The sequence below is a fragment of the Colius striatus genome, chromosome 3 (assembly GCF_028858725.1).
Source record: "Colius striatus isolate bColStr4 chromosome 3, bColStr4.1.hap1, whole genome shotgun sequence".
Taxonomy (NCBI): domain Eukaryota; kingdom Metazoa; phylum Chordata; class Aves; order Coliiformes; family Coliidae; genus Colius; species Colius striatus.
In genome coordinates, this window is record NC_084761.1 from 60,690,081 (window position 1) to 60,712,400 (window position 22,320).

At 35.0% G+C, this 22,320-nt stretch overlaps 1 protein-coding gene across 1 annotated transcript in view; it reads right to left on the reverse strand.

Moving 5' to 3' along the window:
* GLRA3 (glycine receptor alpha 3) overlaps window positions 1-22,320 on the reverse strand; it is an 82,268-nt gene that overhangs the window by 18,307 nt on the left and 41,641 nt on the right. Inside the window, exons 4-6 of the mRNA XM_061993114.1 lie at window positions 20,759-20,982; window positions 17,807-17,889; window positions 3,778-3,915 (exon numbers count right to left, since the gene is read on the reverse strand). Coding sequence (XP_061849098.1) covers window positions 3,778-3,915; window positions 17,807-17,889; window positions 20,759-20,982 — 445 coding nt within the window. The remainder of the gene's footprint in view (window positions 1-3,777; window positions 3,916-17,806; window positions 17,890-20,758; window positions 20,983-22,320) is intronic.

Sequence of the window (22,320 nt, forward strand, 5' to 3'; positions counted from 1 at the left end):
AATTCGAGTCAGCTGTCCTGACCATGCTGCCTCCCAGATTCTTATGCCCTGCCAGCCCACTTGCTGGCAGGGCAGAGTGAAAAGCAGAAAAGGCTTTGACCTGTGCAAGCACTGCTCAGCAATAACTAAAACATCCCTGTGTTACCAACATTCTTTTCAGCATAAACCCAACCCACATCCCTGTGGCAGACGCTAGGAAGAAAATTAACTCTATTCCAGGGGACTGAAACAATCTTTAAGGTAGAATATTTGCATTTTGATCAATGTAGGGGTAACAATCAAGTTCTTTTTTCCTGCAGAGACAAACTCCCTGTTGGAGTCAGGCAATGCTATTTTCTCTGCCTAGGGACGATTATTTCCTCAGCCTGTCACAGATGTTGTTTATTTTTCAAAATGTTTATAGTTTCTGCTTTTTCAGTGAAGGAACAGATAGCTTTGGATTTTATACCCATAAAATAGCTGCTGGATAGAAAGCATAAACCCCCTTTTCTCAGAGTGATGTACAAAAAAAATCCTGAAGGATTAAAAAGCCACAGTTTAAAAATGCAGACTGTTATAGTCTGAAAAAGTGTGGTTCAGGTGTTTTTCAAACTAAGTAGGGGCTTGAGTTCCTGTCAACAGAGTAAAGAATCAAAGTTATGACTCCTATCATCACTATCATGTTTGGAGCAAAATGGTCCATTAACAGGCATAAAATCAATTGTAGGTAAGACTGAGGAAGGCATCAATCTATATATTTGTTTGACCTTAAGGGGGAATCAGAGACATCATGAGAGAAGACTGTTTGGGGAATTTGCAGTTAAGAACTGGACCACTCATTGAGATCACAGATTTCCCATATTAAGGATATAGAGTTATGAAATGGTCATATACAGAGCCTGTGAGTTCTGCTGGAGGGTAGAGATACCATACTGCTTCCACTGCATACTATATCCACTGCTTCCAGGACCACTGTATCCAATATTTTAAGACAAACTGCATCAGTAGACAGAAGACAGTTTGGAGCAGCATCATTCAAGTAAGAGTGTAAAGCCAAGATTCAAACTATTCAGACTGTTCAGATTTTTGTTTGTGCCTGTTAGGCAATGTTATTATGTATAAATTCATGTTATCACATATTTGGCTTTATTTGCAGCTGCAATTGAATTGCCTTTGATTGAAAATAAAACTGAATGTTGCATAAAAGCCCAGGGGAGCAATGCATGTTGCATAGGAAGTGAATGAGGACATGGTAAAGCAAGACCATTCTTGTAATGCGAATGGTTCACACATTGTGATTTTACTGGTTGCTATGATTCTACTTCACCTCCCAGATTTGTCACTGTGGATATACCAGTGGATGCAAAAACATGAAAATGATGAGAAATGTTGTTACATCACTTCAGAACACAGGACTTGATGAGCCATTATGCTGTACTGTTGCTGAAACTGTTGTCCTATATTTAGAAGCAGTTTATTTTTCAAGGTATGAGTTGCAATGATCCATTTTCAATTGGGCATACTGATGAGACATGCTCTAATGAGTTTCCACATACCGTCCTGCAGCTTCACATTTATTTATATCACTGGGAGACTTGTGTGGGTTTTTTTTCTGTGTCACGAAATGTCTCAAGAAGTGCTTTCCATCTTGTTTTGTAACTCAATTTGAATTGAAAACTCTTCTTTGTGCACTTATTGCATACCAGCTGCAGTTGCTTAGCATTCTCTTAAGCATTCATTTTATCTAGTCTGTCATAGGCCAGAGAAACAGCATTTATTTCTATTTTTGTTTGTTTCTTGTGCAGTACCCTAAAGCTATATCTGCCTACAGTATTTCATTGCAAGGAGTCTTAAGAAAACACATTACTGGTCATGTATATGAGTGACATAATGAAGAAAGAAACCCTTAGTTGTTTTATTTTAATAAAATGTTTAGGGGTTTTTAGCTTTTTTAGTGGTTTTTAGCTTTTTTAGTGGTTATTAATACTGAGAGAAAATAAATCAAACTTCTATAATTTGATGAAATTAACTTCAAACTGAATACTTGAATAAAAAATAAATACTCTGAAGAGAATGCTGTTATCTTGAAGAGCAGAATGTCAAAAAAATGTAGTCCTGCATGAGTAAGAGATGATCTTTTATTTCTGTTTCTTCCTGTCAAAATTCTTCTAGATTAATACCTTTAATTTTGATGCTGTAACTCAGAGCAAGCCACTGCTGCATACTTGGGTAAGGACCTCCTTGAGGTTGGTGTAACTCAGTATTGTACTTTTTTCCCCTTTGTCTGTCATAGGTCCCACAGCTGTGCAATTGGCTTCTCGTTTACAAAGGTGGTTTAAAGTCTCCATCTTTAAGTGTATGGTGAGTGTCTGCATCGAGATTTTCAAGTGTTCTGCATTAGTGAACAACTTCACTTTTTATGGGCAAATTAAGTGGCCCAATAATTTTTTAAGTAGAGGCACAAAGTTCAGTCATTTTTTCAGCCTTGTGAGGCTGCACTCACATTTTAGAGCACCTATTTTGCCACAGAATGCCATTTGGCCAAAGCAAAATAGAAATACACAAGGCTGATGTCTGGCCATACTGTTTTAATTCCTCAGTTAGAGGTTTTTGATGGATCATATTGTCCAAAAGAACGTTGGAAAAACTAAAATACTTTCTACCACAAATTTTCACTTATAATTACAACTATACAAATTATAGAAGTGCAGTTACAGGAATATGTTGATCATTAATATTTAAAAATATCTAAATAGTGAATGTCAGGAGGTTGGGGCATCCCTTTTCTCTATGGTATCTAGCAACAAGACAAGGGATAATGGAATGAAACTGGAAAGCAAAAAGTTCTATTTAAATGTAAGAAAAAACTATTTTACTGTGAGGGTGAGGGAGCCCTTGCACAAGGCTGTCCAGAGAGGCTGTGGAGTCTCCTTCCTTGGAGGTCTTCAAGACCCACCTGGACACATTCCTGTGTGACCTGATCTAGATGGACCTGCTTTGGCAGGGGGATTGGACTAGATGATCTCTAAAGGTCTCTTCCAACCCCAAACATTCTATGATTCTATGAACATGTTAAAAAGCAAGGGAGTCCTGAAAAAGAAGTTGCCTATATATCTCAAAGGAGACAGAGAAAAATAATGCAAGTATTTTTTTCCTTTTTTTTTTTTCATAAGGATTATGGTAAAAAAGAATAAAGAAATAATATGAGTTTCATTACTATAGTTAACAAAGCAATATTTGAGTACAAAATTGACCCTGCCATATGTATCTCCATTTTTGTAAGGTTTAGCTAAATCTTAGTAATTGTACAGTAAAGTACATGTTATGTGTCACAGTTTGAATACTTGACCATTGTACATCAAGGATGCTTTCAGCTTATTTACCTTATCTCCTTGCTGTAAGAATTGGAGCACAAGTAGCTGCCTTGGGAATCCTGTGTTCTTGTTTCCTGACTGAGCCAGGCTATGCTTATTGCACAGTACATGGACCTTTGCATTTTAGCAATGCTTCAGGTCCCACAGTGTAGATATGATCATGGTATCCACTGCAAAAATAAAACTCCTGGATGAATTGCTTCTGAATTACTTCAACTATGTATTTTCTCAAGTTTACTGAAATAGAAATTTGACCAGCATTTCAGTAATTTTCACTATATGACTTAAGACTGCATTACCCTCCAAAATGCCTCTGTATGCTTTAACCTTGTTAATTCAGTGAGAATAGTTTTTAAAAACTCCATTTCTCCCAAATAACAACAAATGTTAAACATCAGTTTTAATCACTAATATGCTTTCCTACCTGTATTATAATGCTTGGTGCAGTAACACAAATCCTTTTCTTCTTTCAATAGAAACTGTGGCAGAGTGAGACCTTCTGCTACTTGAACTGCTCCCTTTTCTTGCCATTCAAAAATTAGATCATTCATTGTATATCCAACTAAAAAAAGAAAGAGCAAACAAACTTTAAGTCAGCTGTAACTGTTAATTTAAGGACATACTAAATAGTGCTGACTTAACAAAATACCATAAAAACTTGGTAATAAAGTAGGTCTACCTGTACCTGTTAATCACAAAGTATTATCTGTCATGCCATGCAGAACTAGCAAAAAAGTGCCAGACTTATGCATCCTCTTTGAAATCTTAATAATCACGTAGTCTATTAACAGAAGTAACAAAAGCATCAAGATGAGTTAAACGTCCAGTTCTTTTGGGTGCTTTGGAAAATCTTACCCTCCCCAGCTCGTGAAGGATAAAATATAAAATAGACCTTGCACACTCAAATCTTTTTCTCCTTTCATTTGAGGTGAGATGATGGATTGTGAAAGTCATGTTTATCAATTTATGTCAATTTGAATTTTTAGGTGCAAATTCTTCAAAGAGAACAGTGAGGTATTAGTTGAATTGAAAAAAACACATTTGTTTGAAAGTGGTACAAAAGAAGGGAAAGCAATTGATTGCAATCTTCTCATACTAGCCGATTGTGAAGTATTAGGATATGAAAAGCGATTCATTTTTAATACTCAGATTCCTGAACTTATTTGTACCTATTGCATGTTTGTATAAAATTTATTAAAACAACAAAAGCTGTAATGGAAGTACTTCTCAAAGGCCAGACTTTGAAACTGGCAAGTATTCTTTCCTTCTATTTCTCTCAGTCATCTCAATATTTGCATGGGATATTATTGGGGAAAATAACTCTACTCCCTCTGAGTATGTCATATATTAACTTTCCATTATATCACTGTCATTGTATTTTAATTTTTTTCTGAATAAATTTTATCTATGATAACTGAGCAGAAAAAAAAAAAGACTTCCTAGTCTCATTGATGTTTCATTAAGACTTTCCTTGAATGAAATAGATTTGGACAAAGTGAGATTTTAAGACTGAAATCTAAAACTGGCTTCTATTGTTGTAATACTTTAAACAATAAGGGTACACTTGAGCCACCTGTATATCTTGAACCAGAAGAAAAAATGAGTAATTTTTACATATAAATTATATAGCTTTCGTTCATCTGTTTTGCTTTTTAGCAATATTTCTTTTCTTCTTTAGTCCAATGCTAAAGAGTTGTTGAGGATAACCCACTGATAACTGTACATATCTCAACATGTAGTGACAAATTACTGTTCAAAGTTCATTCTTCAGAACTTTCTAAGACTGTCTGGCAACAAATATTGAAATTTTGAGTTCCAGTGAAAGAAATAATCTCTTTGGTCTGTGGGCATAAATCTCTCCTGTTACATTCAGTGACTTCATTACTCTTTGAATACATCTAAAAATACTCTTCAGTCATAATGCCCTGATATGCTGAATTCAAAACTGAGATAAACTTCATCCTTCCTAATCTCTCTACATCTAATGAACCTATAAGCTATAAGGTATTCACAGCCACTCAGGCTGGCTGTTGGCTTACTTTGGTATTTTGTTGGAACTGGATAAATGGACTGAAAATGAGACCATACATCTTTAAATAAGTATTTAATTATAATCAGACATTACTCAAGACATTAAAAGCATATTTTTACTGTGTAATGAAACTTCTATTTCTCTCTTATTGAACACATGACATTCTATAAACAAAGTCTTAAATTCACTATTAAATGCCATAAACTGTGAAAAATCAGAAGTAGACCTCTTATTGATCTTTGCATGAATTCAGACAAAAATCAGTTACATGTAAAGCAAACTTTCATTTGAAGCATGTACAGAACTTAGCATGCACTTATGGCCAGAAGTGATGTACCCTGAGTAAAACTCATTGAACTGACACAAAATCTCTTTGTCAAAATATATTTCAAGATTTAGTGAAACAGAAATTAATTCATATCTAATGCATACTTTGAATTTTTATCTACCCTGCCCACTAATTCTTCTATAGTGCAATTTGTTAAAAATAATAACAGTGCATGTAAAATACCAATATAGTAATTTTTATCATGCTTACATTTAAAATATATAAATAGAGCTTTAGCATTCAGTACTGTAACTTCAATTTTGTAACTGAAGATCATAGTTCTACAGTAAATGCATCTTAAAATATAAAGGAACTTAATGGATCTGTGAGTTTAGGTTATATCAAATACATTTAAAGTAGTATAACGTATATTTCCATGTTAAATTAAATCTAATTAAATCTCTATTAAATGTGTGGCCCTTTATTAAATATTAAATATGTGGCCCAATGAAATGAGTTCATTGAATTAGAGAAATATAAAATCTTACTGCAATTAGAGATGTAAAAAAACATATAATATTTAAGTTTCTTGAAATATTTGATAACACAAATTTGTCTCTAAATTTTCTGTAGTGAGCAATGTTAACAAGTATTCTTGATATTTTGACTGAAAACAGTTCATTGTGTGGTACAGTTCCAAATAAATTTATGATCTTTTTCTTTTTTCTGGCTACTGCATCATTTGTTCTTTTTGGCATGTAGAAAAAGGTAGGACTACAGTGGAAATTATCTAGTCACCAGCAAAAATTAAGCAAAATCAGCTAATTTGCAAGAAAAACCTGCAGCTCACATCCTAGGCCCATCACAGGATATTCTATGCCCAAACCAGCTAAACTCTGCATTGTTTTGTGTTAGAATTTTTTTTCAGGAGAAATAGTAATATTAATTGAGCTTCTTAAATATGCCAAAAATTTAACTTTTGTTTTTTAATTAATTTCATGAAGGCTTGCCGAATAACACAAAGTCTACCACTCAGAATGCTCACAGTACTGTGTGCATGGTGTATAAGGGCAAAAGGGCACTTCTATGCAAGTGGTCTTTTAAAACAGTCAGTGGTACCATACTGTAGTATATGTACTTCTACAGTTTAGATGTATGGTGTTATCTATACAATGAGACTAAAAATAAGTCCTTTGGGACTCTTTAAGTTTTGAGGGCTCTACTGATTTGTGCAATTTCCATCTGTTACAGAAGTGTCTGGACTCCCAGTAGCACAAAACATCAGGGCAGATTTTGAAATGATTTTGAAGATCAGTCTCAGCAACAAAGTAGAGACTTATGATCCTGATATGGATAATTGCTTTGTGCCATCAATGAGGGAAGAGGGCTAAGTGTATGGCAAGTAGCAGAAGAGTAAGGAGCTTTGGTTATGATAATTTTGAAACCTCAAGGGCAGAGTGTTATTTTTTATATTTGGGATCCTAGAACTGCCAGACATAAAAGTTCACAGTATTGTAAGTATGTGGATAACTTTAAAATTCTAATGCCACTACCTGTGTTCAGTGAGATTACAGAGATCTTCCACACATATTTATTTCCAGTACTCAGGCCTACATTTGCAAAATGGAAATGATTAGATTCTGCAACAAAGAAGATCTCTACTAAAATGCATTTACCTTACCCATCTAGAAGAAAAAAACCACACTTTTCCATCCACTGCTGAGATGAGTTTTACAGGAATAAAATGAAAAAAAGTACATTGTTTAATTATTTGTATAAGATTAGCATCTGATTAGCTGAGAAGATGCAAATGACAGAAGTGATTAATGGTGCTCCCTTTGTTCCAGGTTTATGGAGCACCTGACAATCTAGCTGATCAAGCTCACAATTACACATAATTCCTGAGACACAATTGCAATTAAAATAATTAAACTGAATGCAGCAGTATCCAAAATTCAATAAGACAGATATCTTTCTGTAGTCTTTCAAATTATGTTTTGATATTCTTTAATAATGACATCACTACTAGCAGAAACGGCTGATTTTTTGGGTAGATATAAGTGGAAACAGTTCAAACAGAATATCTTAGGAATGGATTATTCTGCCAATAATTGATAAAAATCTTACAGGTTCAATCCAGTGCATTAATTTTTCATTAAATAATCAGAAGACACGATACTTGAGGCAAAAACATCTTCAACTAAACTCTAGAAATCCTAAACCTGAAGTCCACTTGAGCTTTTGATTCCTGTTCAGCTGCATGTGTTACCTGCTTAATAAATGTGCATTGTCTTCAAAGCAACTAAAAAAAATCAATAACAAAACTCTAAAATTCTAAATGCCTGTTGCTGATACTACTCTGCTGTCAAAGACTGGAGATACAGTGTTCATATCTTCTAAATGGCCTATGTGACAAAATATCTGAGATACTGTATTCCATTATGAGATACTGTATTCCATTGGGATGCATCAAAAGGAATGTGTCCAGAAGGGAGGTTCTTCTCCCCCTCTACTCTGCCCTGGTGAGGCCTCATCTGGAGTACTGTGTCCAGTTCTGGGCTCCTCAGCTCAAGAGGGACAGGAGAGGAACTTCTGGAGAGAGTCTAGCGCAGGGCCACCAAGATGTTCGGGTACTAGACCATCTTCCTTATGAGGAAAGGCTGCGGGAACTGGGGCTGTTTAGTTTAGAGAAGAGGAGACTGAGGGGGGATCTCATTAATATTTAAAAATATCTAAATGATGGGTGTCAGGAGGTTGGAGCATCCCTTTTTTTGATGGTATCTAGCAACAGGACGAGGGGTAATGGGATGAAGCTGGAACACAAAAAGTTCCATTTAAACGTAAGAAAAAACTATCTCACTGTTCAGGTGAGGGAGCCCTGGCACAGGCTACCCAGGGAGGGTGTGGAGTCTCCGTCCTTAGAGGTCTGCAAGACCAGCTTGGACACATTCCTATGCCATATGATCTAGATGGACCTGCTTCTGCAGGGGGGTTGGACTAGATGATCTCTAAAGGTCCCTTCCAGTCCCTACCATTCTGTGATCCTATGATTCTATGATTATATGGTTATCACTGTGAAAATGAAGCAGTAAAGACTGGTTATATGATCAGACCATCTTGGAAAACTGTAGTCTTGAAATGGGTAGATGCTATTCTGAACAGATGAGTGGTTACCAATATAAGCTTGTACTATGTATATTATATTAAGTATGGTCTGTGTCTTCTAAGAACTGCACTGAAACATGCAGTAATTATAAAGAACAAGCCATTTCTCTTTGAGACTTCTTATGGACAAGGAAGATAATGGTATCTTTATTGTGCTGTTAGGTCCATAAATACTGAATCTGCAGAAACTAGCTGGCAGGAGAGTTGGCACTGTCTAAGACCCTGGAGTTGAAGAAATAGAGGAGTTGTCTCACAGCAATGTCGTAGAACGAGGAATCATGTGGCTTGTCAAGTTAAGATTCCCACCTATAGAAGTCTTATCTCCCCTATGACACCTGTTTCTAGATTCTTCTTCCATTTGCTATGCCACAGAAGCCCATGACAAATATTAGTGTGGTGACGAGTTTATTTAGATTTTTTTTAACTTGCAAAAATAGAGAAGACAATACTTCACACTTCCCATGCCTCTAAGATTTCTATCAGGAGGGCACTGTGTTATGTCTAGGGAATTAATTTCAACAGCCTTCTACTCAACTCTTAAGATTATACTAAATGATAACCCAAAGACAAATAAGAAGAGTGATTTTATTAACTACACGTAACTTTAACTATGTATTAAATCTGCTTATAGAGTTACGAAGCTTATTCTGTATTAAATGTGTTGTGCATACCCAAAAGAAGTCTCAGAGTCCTAGTTTATGTGTCTGGAAGGCAGAAAATGAACTGATGTCTGAGTACATTTATCTTTCAGGATAAAATTTTGCAACATAATGGTTATTCCTATTCTTTGTAAATTCTTGCTGTTCAGTCTTAAAATATTATCTATCTTGCTGATACTTTATGAGCAGAATCATAGAATCATAGAATGGTAGGGGTTGGAAGGGACCTTTAGAGATCATCTAGTCCAACCCTCCTGCAGAAGCAGGTTCACCTACATCAGGTCGCATTAAGAACATGTCCAGGTGGGTCTTGAAGACTTCCAAGGAAGGAGACTCCACAACACCTCTGGGCAGCCTGTTCCACTGGTCTGAACACATACATAGCTTTCTTATTTAAATTTGCTGCAGCCTAACATGATAGTCAGCCTCTCACTAAAGAGGAATTTTTCTTTTTTGGCTATGAGATGGTTTTGGAAGCTATTATAAAGTGCTACCAGATGCTTTTACTACTAGTTTTGGGAAACACAATATTATGGAGTAAAGTCTTAGTGGTTATATTTTAGTGTTGAAAAACAGTCACTGGCTTAGTTGGTATATGAGGGTGCAGCTCACTTTTCCACTGCTGATGGAAAAAAATGGCTTTTTATGTTGCAGAAATATCTGAAACCAATGAAGGTTTTCATCTAGTATAGTGCTCTGCAGCACCAGGGAAGCCCCAACTAAATCAGGTGGACTAGTTAGGGCTTCTGTCACTGAAATGTAGTGTTCGCATTTGCAGATGTAAATGCACAAAGGTTGAAAAATGAAGTAGAGATGCCTAATTGTGTGTGCTATGGAATACAAATCAGCAGCTGTAGGAGGAGTATGGCTGGCAATGTATTTTTTCTTGCCTGGCTACTGTCCAGGTGTTTGTTCTTACCTAATTCTATAAAGTTTTTTAATGATGACAAAAAATGTCATCAATGTCATCACAGGAACAGAAAAAACACACGTTCAACAGCAGTGTTCAGAAGCTACAGGAGTGATTTGATGACATTATTACTATTAACCCAAAGCCTGAGGCCTTGCACATCTGTAATTGAAAAGCAAATGATAAATTCTTGGTAATTATATGAAAAGACTATTATCCCAAGAAAAGAATGTTGTTAAAGAGAGTTTTTCCTCGGGAAAAGTAAAGAATTGTGTGCATGGATGGCACTGTATCCTGTCCACTAACAGCTTTCTTTAAAGAGACAATTCATTTTAGGATCTTGAAGACATTCCAGGTAATTAGCTAGAGAAGCATGTACTGGCAGACTGAGACCTCCGCCTGGGATGAATATGAAGAACTGGCAAACCAAGTAGAATTTAGAATTAACTGGCAGAGTAGAAGGACTGAAACAATTGAGAAAGTTGAATTTGGCCTGCAAAAACTTTTCTTCAGAAAAAGGTCTGTCACACAGATGGCGATAAGTGTGAAAAAAAATGAAAGTGAGACTCTATATGGTCACAAAGATGGAGGAGATGGAAAAGGCATAGGATACATTGGATGAAGAGTGGTTGTCAGGACTTGTACCTAGATTAATCTACACAAAACTCTTTGGCACAAAGTGAACAAGACGGACATACTAATTCTAGACTTTAGCACTGAAAATTGTCTAGCTAGAGTGAAAATTTTCAGCATGTTCAACTGCAGGCCCCAGGAAAAATTGAAGGGAAAAAGAATGTGATCCTGTTCTAAGTAGCAAGGATAACTATAATATCTAGAACAGAGAAAACCGAACTTTTCCCTTGGTCTCAGATGTCTTTCCTAGAAAATCTTACTTTTTAAAAAATGGTGTTGACAACTTCTTATCAACATGCATATGAGGTGTTTGAAAGGAAAAAGTAGATTGTTATCTGTGGGATTTTTTAAACACTATAATTAACCTTAAATATAACCTTTTCATTCATTCAGCTTTTACAGTATAGGAACAAAGCCCACCTTAAACAAATAGAGTTCTATTCAACCCACATCAGTCCACATGACTATTGAACTTACTTGAACTAAGCTATTTACATTAGTTATATACATGCATGCTAAGAGTATGAAGATTATTATAGTTAATTCAACATCAGCTGTAGGCATTAAAAGCCCATAATATCATAGGCAAGACAGTGGACAACCAACAAGTTTGACTTGAAGAATTACTGAAGTGTCTTGAAAGTATTGACATCTCTCCTCCATGCTATCCAAGGACTACACTATTACAGAAAAACAAGGTTTGTTATTCAAGGCAAGCAATTCCCTGTATCTCCAGAAACTCCACACCACTGAATCACAATTATTTTGGCAATTCTAAGATAGTCCTTTTTTTACTTATACTGACACAACCTTATTTGCTAAGTTCTTTCTTTTTAACCACCCTTAGAATACCATTCCAAGTAAGAATAACATTTTTGATCAAACTTGTGATTCAGTTGAACAACAACATATCTTTTAAATTTTCTACTCATCCTATTTTATTCCAGGAAGGTCATGCTTCCCTTGTGTCAATTTACATTACCTACAGGCATATTAAAACTTAACTATTTTCCTCTTGTTCAATAAAGAAAAACACTAATGGCATGAAACAACCGAACTGAATATCTAACATTTTGGCACAAGAGAGTTTGGTTTGACTACAGAATTTATGTTAAACTTAATTTAACTCAAATGATTTATCTAAATTCCATTCTCATTTTTTAAACATTTAGTACAGATTCAAGAGTAACATTAGATTTATTCAGCAAATCAAGCAAATCTTTATGTATCCAGCTGAGGAAAAGGCTATAGACATGCTGACTAGAGATATTTGATTACTTTTCTGTTATGCATCCCAATAGTGTGCCTCAAGGATAGGCTGCTTGCACATCACTGTTTCTGACAACATGGCAGAGATTTTGAATTGTGCTCTAAATTCCAGGCAACATAGCAGGGGGAAGATATGACAGAGCTAACGAATCTGACTTTGGCTTTAGGTTAGAATAAATTCTTCTAATGTATGTCACATTAAAAAAGTACCTTCAGAAATCAGCTATGTTGCATTTCAAGGCCAAATTTATTACGGAGCTCCATGAAACCGGGATTTTATTCTATATGCTACTGAGTTGCTTTGCAAAGGGTCTGCTCCTTGCACTGACCTGTGAGTCTTTCTTATGGGATCTCTGTCTTGGGAATTACAGGTTTATCCTTCTTCAGGCCCAATCCTCTACCACACTTCTCAAATCTAATATTCCTTACTAAAACTTGTAGATTTTCAGCTGTCACTTTTATGCTATTTTGTGTGGGTTCAACAGCAGTTGTACAGTTAATACTGCTCTTTCATCCTGCATTGGTTGGGAACTGAAGACTACAAATACCCTTTGTAGCTGTCTGTCAGGTCTCACTTTCAGATACACACAATGGGCTGAATCACCCATCTGCAGAGTAGAAACAGTAGGATGAGTTTTTGACAACTTGTGTACTACTGAAATGGAAAGAAGAGGTATGTTTTTCACATGTCTATCTGCACAGGTGGGCATTGACCTAGTGTGTCTATAATTACTGTCATTCAAGTAGACACTTGAGGTTCCCTGGCAAGTGAGAAATATATTCCATTTCTGTTATCTTTCTTATGATGTCTTCATGGTGTGGAAAAGAAGCAATGTGCACAACATTTTGTGTAATGCAGTAGACTGTACTACCGTAGCCTGCTTGCAGACTTTTCCATGTCCACAATCTCTAATTTAGAAACTGGAAGGAAAGAAATTCTACTATTCAGGTGGCACCATCATATAGTACAGAGAAAACTTTCTCCAATAATACAGGGAAACAATAGGAAGATAACTGTAGAAATACTAAAAAACCTCCACAAATCCAAAAAAGGAAAAAAAAAAGACCATTGTGTAATTTCTTAGGAGAGGCAATAACCACAAAAGTAAAATTATGAGGTGAGTTGGTTCTTTCTCCATTACATCTGTTGCTTTTCATAGTATAGTTCCTCTTTTGTAACTGAGTTAATCTTTTTCATTATTCTTTGAAAATTCAAGAATGTTGAATGTCACATAAATTTACAATTTTAATATATATGAATAAAGAAATGCTCTGAAATAAAAATGAAACTTAAAAAGAGAGATAAAACAAGCTGTAGCCCAGGAGAGAAAAACATCTCTTTCCTGGAAGACAGGCTACAGAAATAAATATGTATCTAGCTGACATTTCTTTGTATCTTATTTAAGCAGAATAATACTAAAATTATCTCACATGCCTATAGGCTGCCCTAGCATAAAGTGCAGAATGTAGAAGGGATTATTTTGTATGTGCATTTTCATTTACTGCCTTTCCAAGACACAAAAGTAGCTCATTCTAGTTGCTGAGAAATCATTTGCTAAAATAAGTCCTTTAAAAATAGAAGATATTTCCACGTAAATATTTTTCAGATACTTCATGGTATAAGAAAAGTACTTTAACCAGGAACAAATCCAGCTGCTTAGACTGGCCTTGAAAAAACCATTACATGAGCTGGCTAAAAATAAAAATACAATTTCGGAAGAAAAAATATATATGAATTTTCATCTTGGAGCTTTCTATACTGGAGCAACAGTATCGGTATTAAAGGATAGTATGCAATACTAAACAAAATTATTATTTTATAGCACAGGTAAAACTTATGATCTGTCCTTTATAAGTGTCTGTCAGCCTTTCTTTGTATCCTAGTGGTAAGATGAGTACAAAAAGGGGTGATTTTTCAGGAAGAGTCTAATTTTCTCTGTGACACATGCAGGAATAAGGATCAGATACAATTTTAAAAAAGGTAGTAAGATAAATGAGTCTTGCAAATTCATAAATGTACGATGCCCTACCTAACTTGACACTCAGTGGAAAACCCAGCAATGATCATCACTTTAAAAAAAAAAAGATATGGAAACACAGCTGTTGCTGTTTTGCTTCTTGAATCACTTTGGTTTTTGTAACACAGCCTTATGATCAGATAGATCATTTACTCAGGACATGAGAGGTCTGTGTTCTCAGTTTTGAACCCCTATGTCTTCCCCAGACAGTGCACTAGCCACCAGGATTAGTGTGATTTGATTTTAAGTTGTCTTACTGTGCACCAAAAACTGTAAGTCAGACAGCTAAAGTAGAGTATGACACTGAGGTGGAGAAATTAGAGATGCTTGAATGGATTCAGGCTCAGGGTTATGTCAATTCTTACTTCAGGAGATTTGATATGAAGCCTGGGAAAATGCTAAATGCACCCATCTCCTCTAATTTTAAAGCGAACTGGATGCTCATTCTAAGCCAAGTGCTCTGGATTTTGAATGATTTTGTTCACCTTTGTCTATGATTTGGAAATCAGTCAGAATTCAGACTCCTATCACGAATTTTTAAAACCTCATTACTCTCCTGTACAACATGTAGATACTTTTGGAGACTCCTCCAATGTGTCTATTTCCCTTCCTGTACTTCCTGAGTAGAGAAACTGGTTTTGGGTTGGTGAATTCCTGCTCTTGAAGGTTTAGAGAACTTAGAAATTATGTCTTCTTTGTATTTGTCCCAAAGCCATTCAGAGAATTGCTGTCTTGCTCTTGTAAACCTAACTGGTTATTCTGCTATCAAGCATGTTAGGTATAGTCAGAACTCCCACATCCTGCAAATTTTTCTGCCTCAGGCCAGCTGTTTTGTCCATAGTTTCTGTTTTTCAATATCTGCAGTTACAGGTAAAATAGACAAGGCAATATGGAGAAAGTTTTATTACTTACATCTTCTTTATGAAATCAATTTTGATCTTTTTATGTAATGGAGATTTTGCAGCACTCATTAGTATCTTGTTCAGCTTTCCTTTTGTGAACATTGCCTCTCTCTCCTACATGAATGTGCAGCAGGGAATTTACTCTCACTGAACATAATGAATAAAACCAAACTTCAGTGAAAAATGTACTGTTGGAAAATACAGTAGAACATCTACAGTGCTATTCAACTAAGTATTGCTTCCCTGTGGTGCAGTTTGTGAGAACTGTGAACTCCTGCAAGGTTTCCATAAAGCAAAACAGATGCCTGTTTGTTCAAGAATGGTTGGTTGTTGTATGACCTTTCCTCACAAAGGCTGAAAGAGAGGAAAAGTACAGCTGAATTTTATGAAGTTGTTCAAGTAACATTTTAATAACTTTTAAAACATTATTTAAACAAGAATTATACCTTTTGATTTTTCAAACACTATAACTTTCTGTTTGAAAGTACCTTTATATAGTGAATATACTTGCCATTTGTTTGTACTCTTGTAAAGCTATCCCATATCAACCTTTCATTTAGTTCCATTAATTATAACTTTGACATATGTTATTAGTAGGATAATGCACTTGGGCTGGCTGTGAAGTTTTGCTTTAATGCTGAATATAGAATATTGTCCTAAACACATTCACAAGAAACCACTTTCAATTTTAATAAGGAAAATTTCTGCTCTCAGATTTATCCATTATCCTCCTATGGAAAGCTTGCTTTATAATATTAAGGTCTGTCTATTGTAATAAAAGATAGAGCTGGCTTTCATACCTACCCTGTATTATTTTGGTTGTTTTTTTTTTTTGTAAAAGCATACTATTATCCATGCAATAAACAGTTCTGATGCAATAACTGACAGATAATTTCCTCTCCCTTCATATATAGGCTACTTTGCTCTAGTAAAAGAAGAAAAAAATGAAAAGTACTTTAATCAAAGTATCTATGTTGCATTTCTGACCTATCTTTCAAATAATACAGTATATTCATTCCATATGCAGAAAATTATTTTCTTAAATATTTTGCTTATTGATCCTGAAAATCTAGGTCTAATATTAAGATTAATATTTATTATTTATCTGTTTTCCTCTGTCATTAATTTTTACAGATTTCAGATTGCTGAAATCTTTCAAAAAATACTTTACATTTTGGTTTTGTTCCTCACAGTATTAGGAGGATTTTTCCACTAGGAATCTCTTCCAAAGTCCTCTCATTTTAAGGGGAAAAATTGGAATTCCCAAATATTTCTTACCACAAGGACAATGAGAATTTATTTCCTACCTGTGCCTTCTTCCTTAGCTTGGATCATAGCATCAGATGGGACCTATACTTTAGTCTATTTTTGTCTGTGTGTGTGCACTGAAATGACATAAATACTGTATACTTTTCATTCTCTTTTATGTTCTGAGTGAGATGTCAAGGGAGATGATAAGTATAAGATATATGAGTTAACAAATGCTGATTATATGTCATATAGGAAGTACTGGTGTCAACCGAAAGATAATTCTGCAAAGTCTGTCTTGTCTAAGATGGTTTTACCTTCTACTCTGCTTCTTTACCTTCTACTTCTACTTTGCATATGATACAAACAGAGCCTTATGAAGACATTATGTAAAACACATGGAGCTGTAATTTTGCTTTTTCCATTGAAATTCTGTGAAGTGTAACATCAGATTTGGTCAAACAATCAGACCTTCTCTACGCTAGAAATCTATCAGGTCTTTTTGCTGCATGTTTCCAATGTCAAGATATCCATGCTCCTACAAATTCCTTTAAGCCCACAGTCTTTGGAAGATGCTAGAATTTTTTTCCCAGTGTTATGGTTGACAAATCATACTCATATTTTATCCCTAGATAGATAGATGGATTTCTTCCTCCTTGTTATGCAAGGGGTTTACAGCCCTTCCCAAGATTTTCTGGGGAGCGTTCCAGTTGAGGGGGTGAGGGCTGTGTGACATACTCGGTGTAGGTATATGGGCATATTCAAATACACATATATATGCTTTGCAATCTTCTACAGTTCTCCTTTATATTAAGCCCTTCCCTAATCCCTTCTGAGGTGATGAGGTAAAAACTACAGAAACGCTGTTATAACATGGGGGCAAGGCAAAGGGAGGAATCTGGAGAGCAGGGACTCAGTATATGTAAACCTGTTTCCAGCTTTTAAGGACACTGAATTATTATCTATTTAAGGATATACACATAAATCACTTCTTTAAGTTATTCTCATATTTCCTTTATGCTTTCCCACATAACTGTCCCCCTATATGTGTGAACATAGGGAAGACAATGATGAATCCCCATATGCATAAATTTTGCATAAAGGTAAACTGGTATTAGGCACTTTAGTAACAACTTTAGATTGCCACAAAATTATTGATTTCCAGTACAAGTAAGGATGAAAGAATCTCTTCCTTTGAAAATATATATTTCACAGATTCTTTTGGTAAAATAGAGGATTCTTTTCTGAAATTTCGTTCTTGTACCACTACAAAGTGTCTTTCTACCTCCTAGATAGCCATTGTAATCCTTACAAAAGTATTTATAGGATAATATATTACACAAACTTACAGCTTTCCAGCTGCATTATGCATGTTTGCACATCCATTGGAAAATTTTTGAGGTCCATCGGACAGGATAGTATTAAAGTCAATCTGAAAGAACGCAAAAAAATATTAAAAATATACCACAAAAATGCCATAGAACTACACAGGAAGAATGCATGAAGATACTGGAAGTCATTAGAAACATAAGAAAAAACATTTCTTTTACTTAGAAAATCCTCAAAAAAAAGTATATTGCTAAACCCATTTCACTTGCTCAGCCCAGTTTGACAATCTGGAAAAAAGTATTATGGACATTCAGGAAACCAATTTTTTCAGCAAAGCTGCCTAATTTAAAAAAAAACCTCCAAAGGAATGCAACAACAGCATGCTTTTCTGTGCTACAGCAGAGTTACCGTACTGTTACAATGCTTCAAATCCTCAATATAAAATTTACTCAGATTTATAAGAATTTCATAACATATGTCAAATCATTATGTGAAGTAATTTATGTGTTCTTGTCCTGAAATAAAGTGTTTAAATTACCAATACAAAGGTTTAAGATATTTTTTTTGTGATATTAATTCTAGACTGAAATATGCATGCAATTTTGAAATACAGCTAGGTTTCATGATAGTCCTAACACTTCCTGTGAAATACTTTGCAATCTATAAGCAAAATAAGATATTTTACATTTTATATCAATAAGATAACTTTATATTTAGAATTCTCAGAGGAATGAGAAGAAACGATATGAGCTAATAAAGGCTTATTTTTTTTCTCATTGGCCTTAAGGCCATGGGTCATGACTGTACTTTTCTTCTCCCTAGAAAATAGATTTCATGAAAATTTTGTCCTCTATTCATTTATCAGTTCCGTTGATACAATATTCTCCACAAACCAGTGGGGTTTCAGATCAACTAGTTACACATAAGGCTTTTCTAGAATGACAATGCTCTAATATCCTTCTCTTAAACCCTTTCCCCTGGCATTGAGGCTATAGGGAAGTGAACACTAGGTAGCAGGTATGGCTGTATATTTTTTTTATCCTGCTTTTTTCCTCTCCAAAGCTTCTTGATTCTTTGTTGCTATACCTTCTGGTTCTCCTGCCAGTGACAGAGCTGCTAGGAGAGAGAGTTTGAGAAGGGAACTTTCCCATGGTATTAAAAATGGTTCCAAATGCAAAATCTTGACTAGTAGTCCAGTAACATAGCGAGTAATTTCAGAGAAGAGGCATCTGGAGTTTGTGCTTCAGTAAATATTTTAGTATTTTACAGTGAGTATTCATTGAATCAGAAACTGGAACCTTCTCTTTATTTTCATGTCTGAATCATTTCAGTGCAATTGAGGTGGGTGATGAGATATTAGGGAATTAAAGGTAAAAGCAAAATTAGAAATGTGCTTTCTTTTTTGTTTGTTTAATATCAGCACATTAGCTTTTAGCAAGTCTCCTCTCATCAAAAGCTTAACTGACTCAAACTCACATAGCAACTCAACTAGATGTCAACTATATGATTTTAAATCTGTTTTAGAAATTCTAATAATTCTTAGATAAACCTTGACAACATAAACTTTCTGTGTCTGTAAGAAACTGGATCTATCTGGTACCTGCTTTCATCACAGTCAATGTTTGCTTTAATAATTTAATATAATATTTCTTATTTGTTTTTCTTTCCCTTCATTTCATGTGATCATGAACTGAGTCTAAATTCTAGTGAAGGTGCAATCCAAACTTGCTTCAGTTGAGTGATGGTATCTATGCTCTGTGTTGTACATTACTGGAGGTACAAGGAGGAAGAGTTATTTAGTTGGAGTGGAACAACTGCCAGTGCCTCTAAGACAGCCTGGAAATAATTGATTTAGCTCCATTTTCTACATGGTCCAAAGAAGAAATAATTTTTACCTGCTTTCCATCTGTTTCTAGTGACAGAGTACATGCTGTGACATTGAAAAATTATTATGTTCCCAGGCTCGCAGACTAACCTCCTTTTGGACATGAAACGCTTGCCATAAGAATTTTAGCACAACCCTTTCTCCCTTCATAAGCTTGAGAAGATGCTGTCCACTTGCACCAGAAGGATGGAAAGAGACTTTTGCCACTTATACATCCATGCAAGTCACAAATGTATCTTTTTTATCTTAGTATGCAAACTGTTTACAGATTCCTGATGTCTACTCAAGAATTCTATTTATCCGTTAATGCAGTGTGGTAAAAGCATGTAAAGCAAACCACTGAGTGAATAAGAGGTGTATTTATTTTGAAAAGTGTAACATTTTGCACAAGTAGATCACTGTATTAATACCAAATATACATCATATCTAATAGGACATTAGTATACTTATATCCAGTTATCCTCATTTGATGAGGTTTATGAAGACAGTGGTGTGTCTACTATAATTTATATCAATAAAAGAAAAATGGGAAGAAGAGAAAATAAGTAGGATAACTAGATTTTTGTCAATACTTATGATTGCTGCTTACAGCTTCTTAAATTTTAAGAAAAGTTAATTTTCCACTTTTTTCTCCATCAGTAAGTGAACTACTCTTTCAATGTCATGCTTCCTCAAATGGGTCATGTATCTATGTTAAAAATGCAACTACATTTTTCAAAAATAAGTGAAAAAACCGTAACATTTGATTGTCATGACACTGGACGCTACAGCATGTGAAACTCATACATAAGCCAACTCAAATTAAAACACTCTAGGATGTTTTATGTGCAAGTTTCCTAGCTCCTCTGGGCTCAGTGTCTGTACTTCAAAATGGGAAACAGTTTTATTATTTTTTATTATGTGCACACCTAATGAGGGTTCATTTTCTATTTTAGTATTAACAATGAACAGAAATTATTATAAAATTCTGTATTCAAAACTCACAGCTACTTCAGTGATAGTTTTGCATGACTATCAACTGAAATTACATATTAGCAATACATTTTTGAACTTTTATCTGGAAAATATGATTTGACTGGAGACTCACCTGATGGAATACAGTACATTGCCATTTTTAAAAATTCGCAACAACTTATTATCTGTTGTAACTTCATGAAAGTTGGCACCTTTTTCATTAGCAAAGAACAAATCAGGTTTCCAAATTGAATCTAGCATGGATGGATCTAAGTCTAAAGAGTCATCTGGATATTCACTGTATGCGAGGCGTGGATCATTCCAATTCTGACGGAGAAAGATGTTCACTCGGTAATCCTGAATGAAAGAGAAAACAGGCAAAGCTTTATGAAGCATAAAGATTTAGCTTTTATTTCATTTCTTAGCCATGTAATCCTCTGTCCATCTGTGGATGACAAAAGAATTACTTAGCTGAATGACAGCATGATACCTATTTGTATTAGTGGGGACACAATGGATAAAAAAAAAGATGAATTTCAGGGCAATTGAAAAAATCCCAAACTAAGGAAATCCAGCCTCTATATAGAGTTCCTATAACTCCAAATAACTCTATCCCTAATGTAGCTTTGTCTTGAAATCAAATGAGAGCAGCATAAAAAGAGTTTTATGGAATTACTTTTTTCTTCCCAACTCTGGTAGGGGCATTCCTACTTCCCTCTCTTAGAGAGGCTCTATCCCATTGCCAAGGAAGTTAAATTCATTTCCCTTTCCTTTCTCTAATTCTTAACATATTTTAGACCCACCACTTAAGAGTTTCTGTGCCTCAGTTCCATATTGAGCAGCAACTTGTCATACAGCTGTCTGAGGAGAACACATGTTCCTCTTTTCAAATATTACAGAGATTGTGTAAATCTTTATGATAAATCAGCTTAGGTATAAGTGAAGCCACCTTAATTCCTACAGTCAGTCCTGTCCTGATTAAGAGTGCATTTATCAAAGACTAGTGGAGGTCTTCAAACTTCTGGAACTCATTTTGGAGTTGTATATACACTTTGCCGGTGACAATGTTGTGTTTATGGCTGGAAACTTTTTTTACAGCTTTACCAATGTGAAAAATGAAAGTTTTAAACTAAAAGTAAGCATTAGCATCTCATTACATTGTAGCAGGAACTGAGAGAACTGAGGGACTGAGCAGAAGGACATAGGGACTATATATTTATTACTCATCATATATTTTTCCTTGTTTTTTGCACTACTGCATTAATGAAGAAATACATAAAACAGAAACAAAGGAAATGTTAGCAGCAGAGGGGAAATAGGAGGTTATTTGCAGAGCTTATGTTACACTTGTGAATGTAATGGAAGTAAATATTACTTGTTTATTGTTATAAAGGAAAATTAAAATTAATTTTTATAAGAGAATTTTTCAGACAAACAAGAAATTAAATTTTTAAGACGATGCAATACAATTTGGCCAATAACTGTGCAATAGCTATTGGTGGTTAGAATAACTAGTTAATTCCCAATGGTGTAGAAATTGCAGGTACTGTTAAAATTCCACTGCTATATCAATATTTGGTCATATGAAATTTGGAACATGCATATAGTTGTGAGAAACATGCCAACAGACTTAGACAACAGGAACCTCAATATGCAATATGTGAAATATTATTTTAATATTCAGAATCTTGGGGT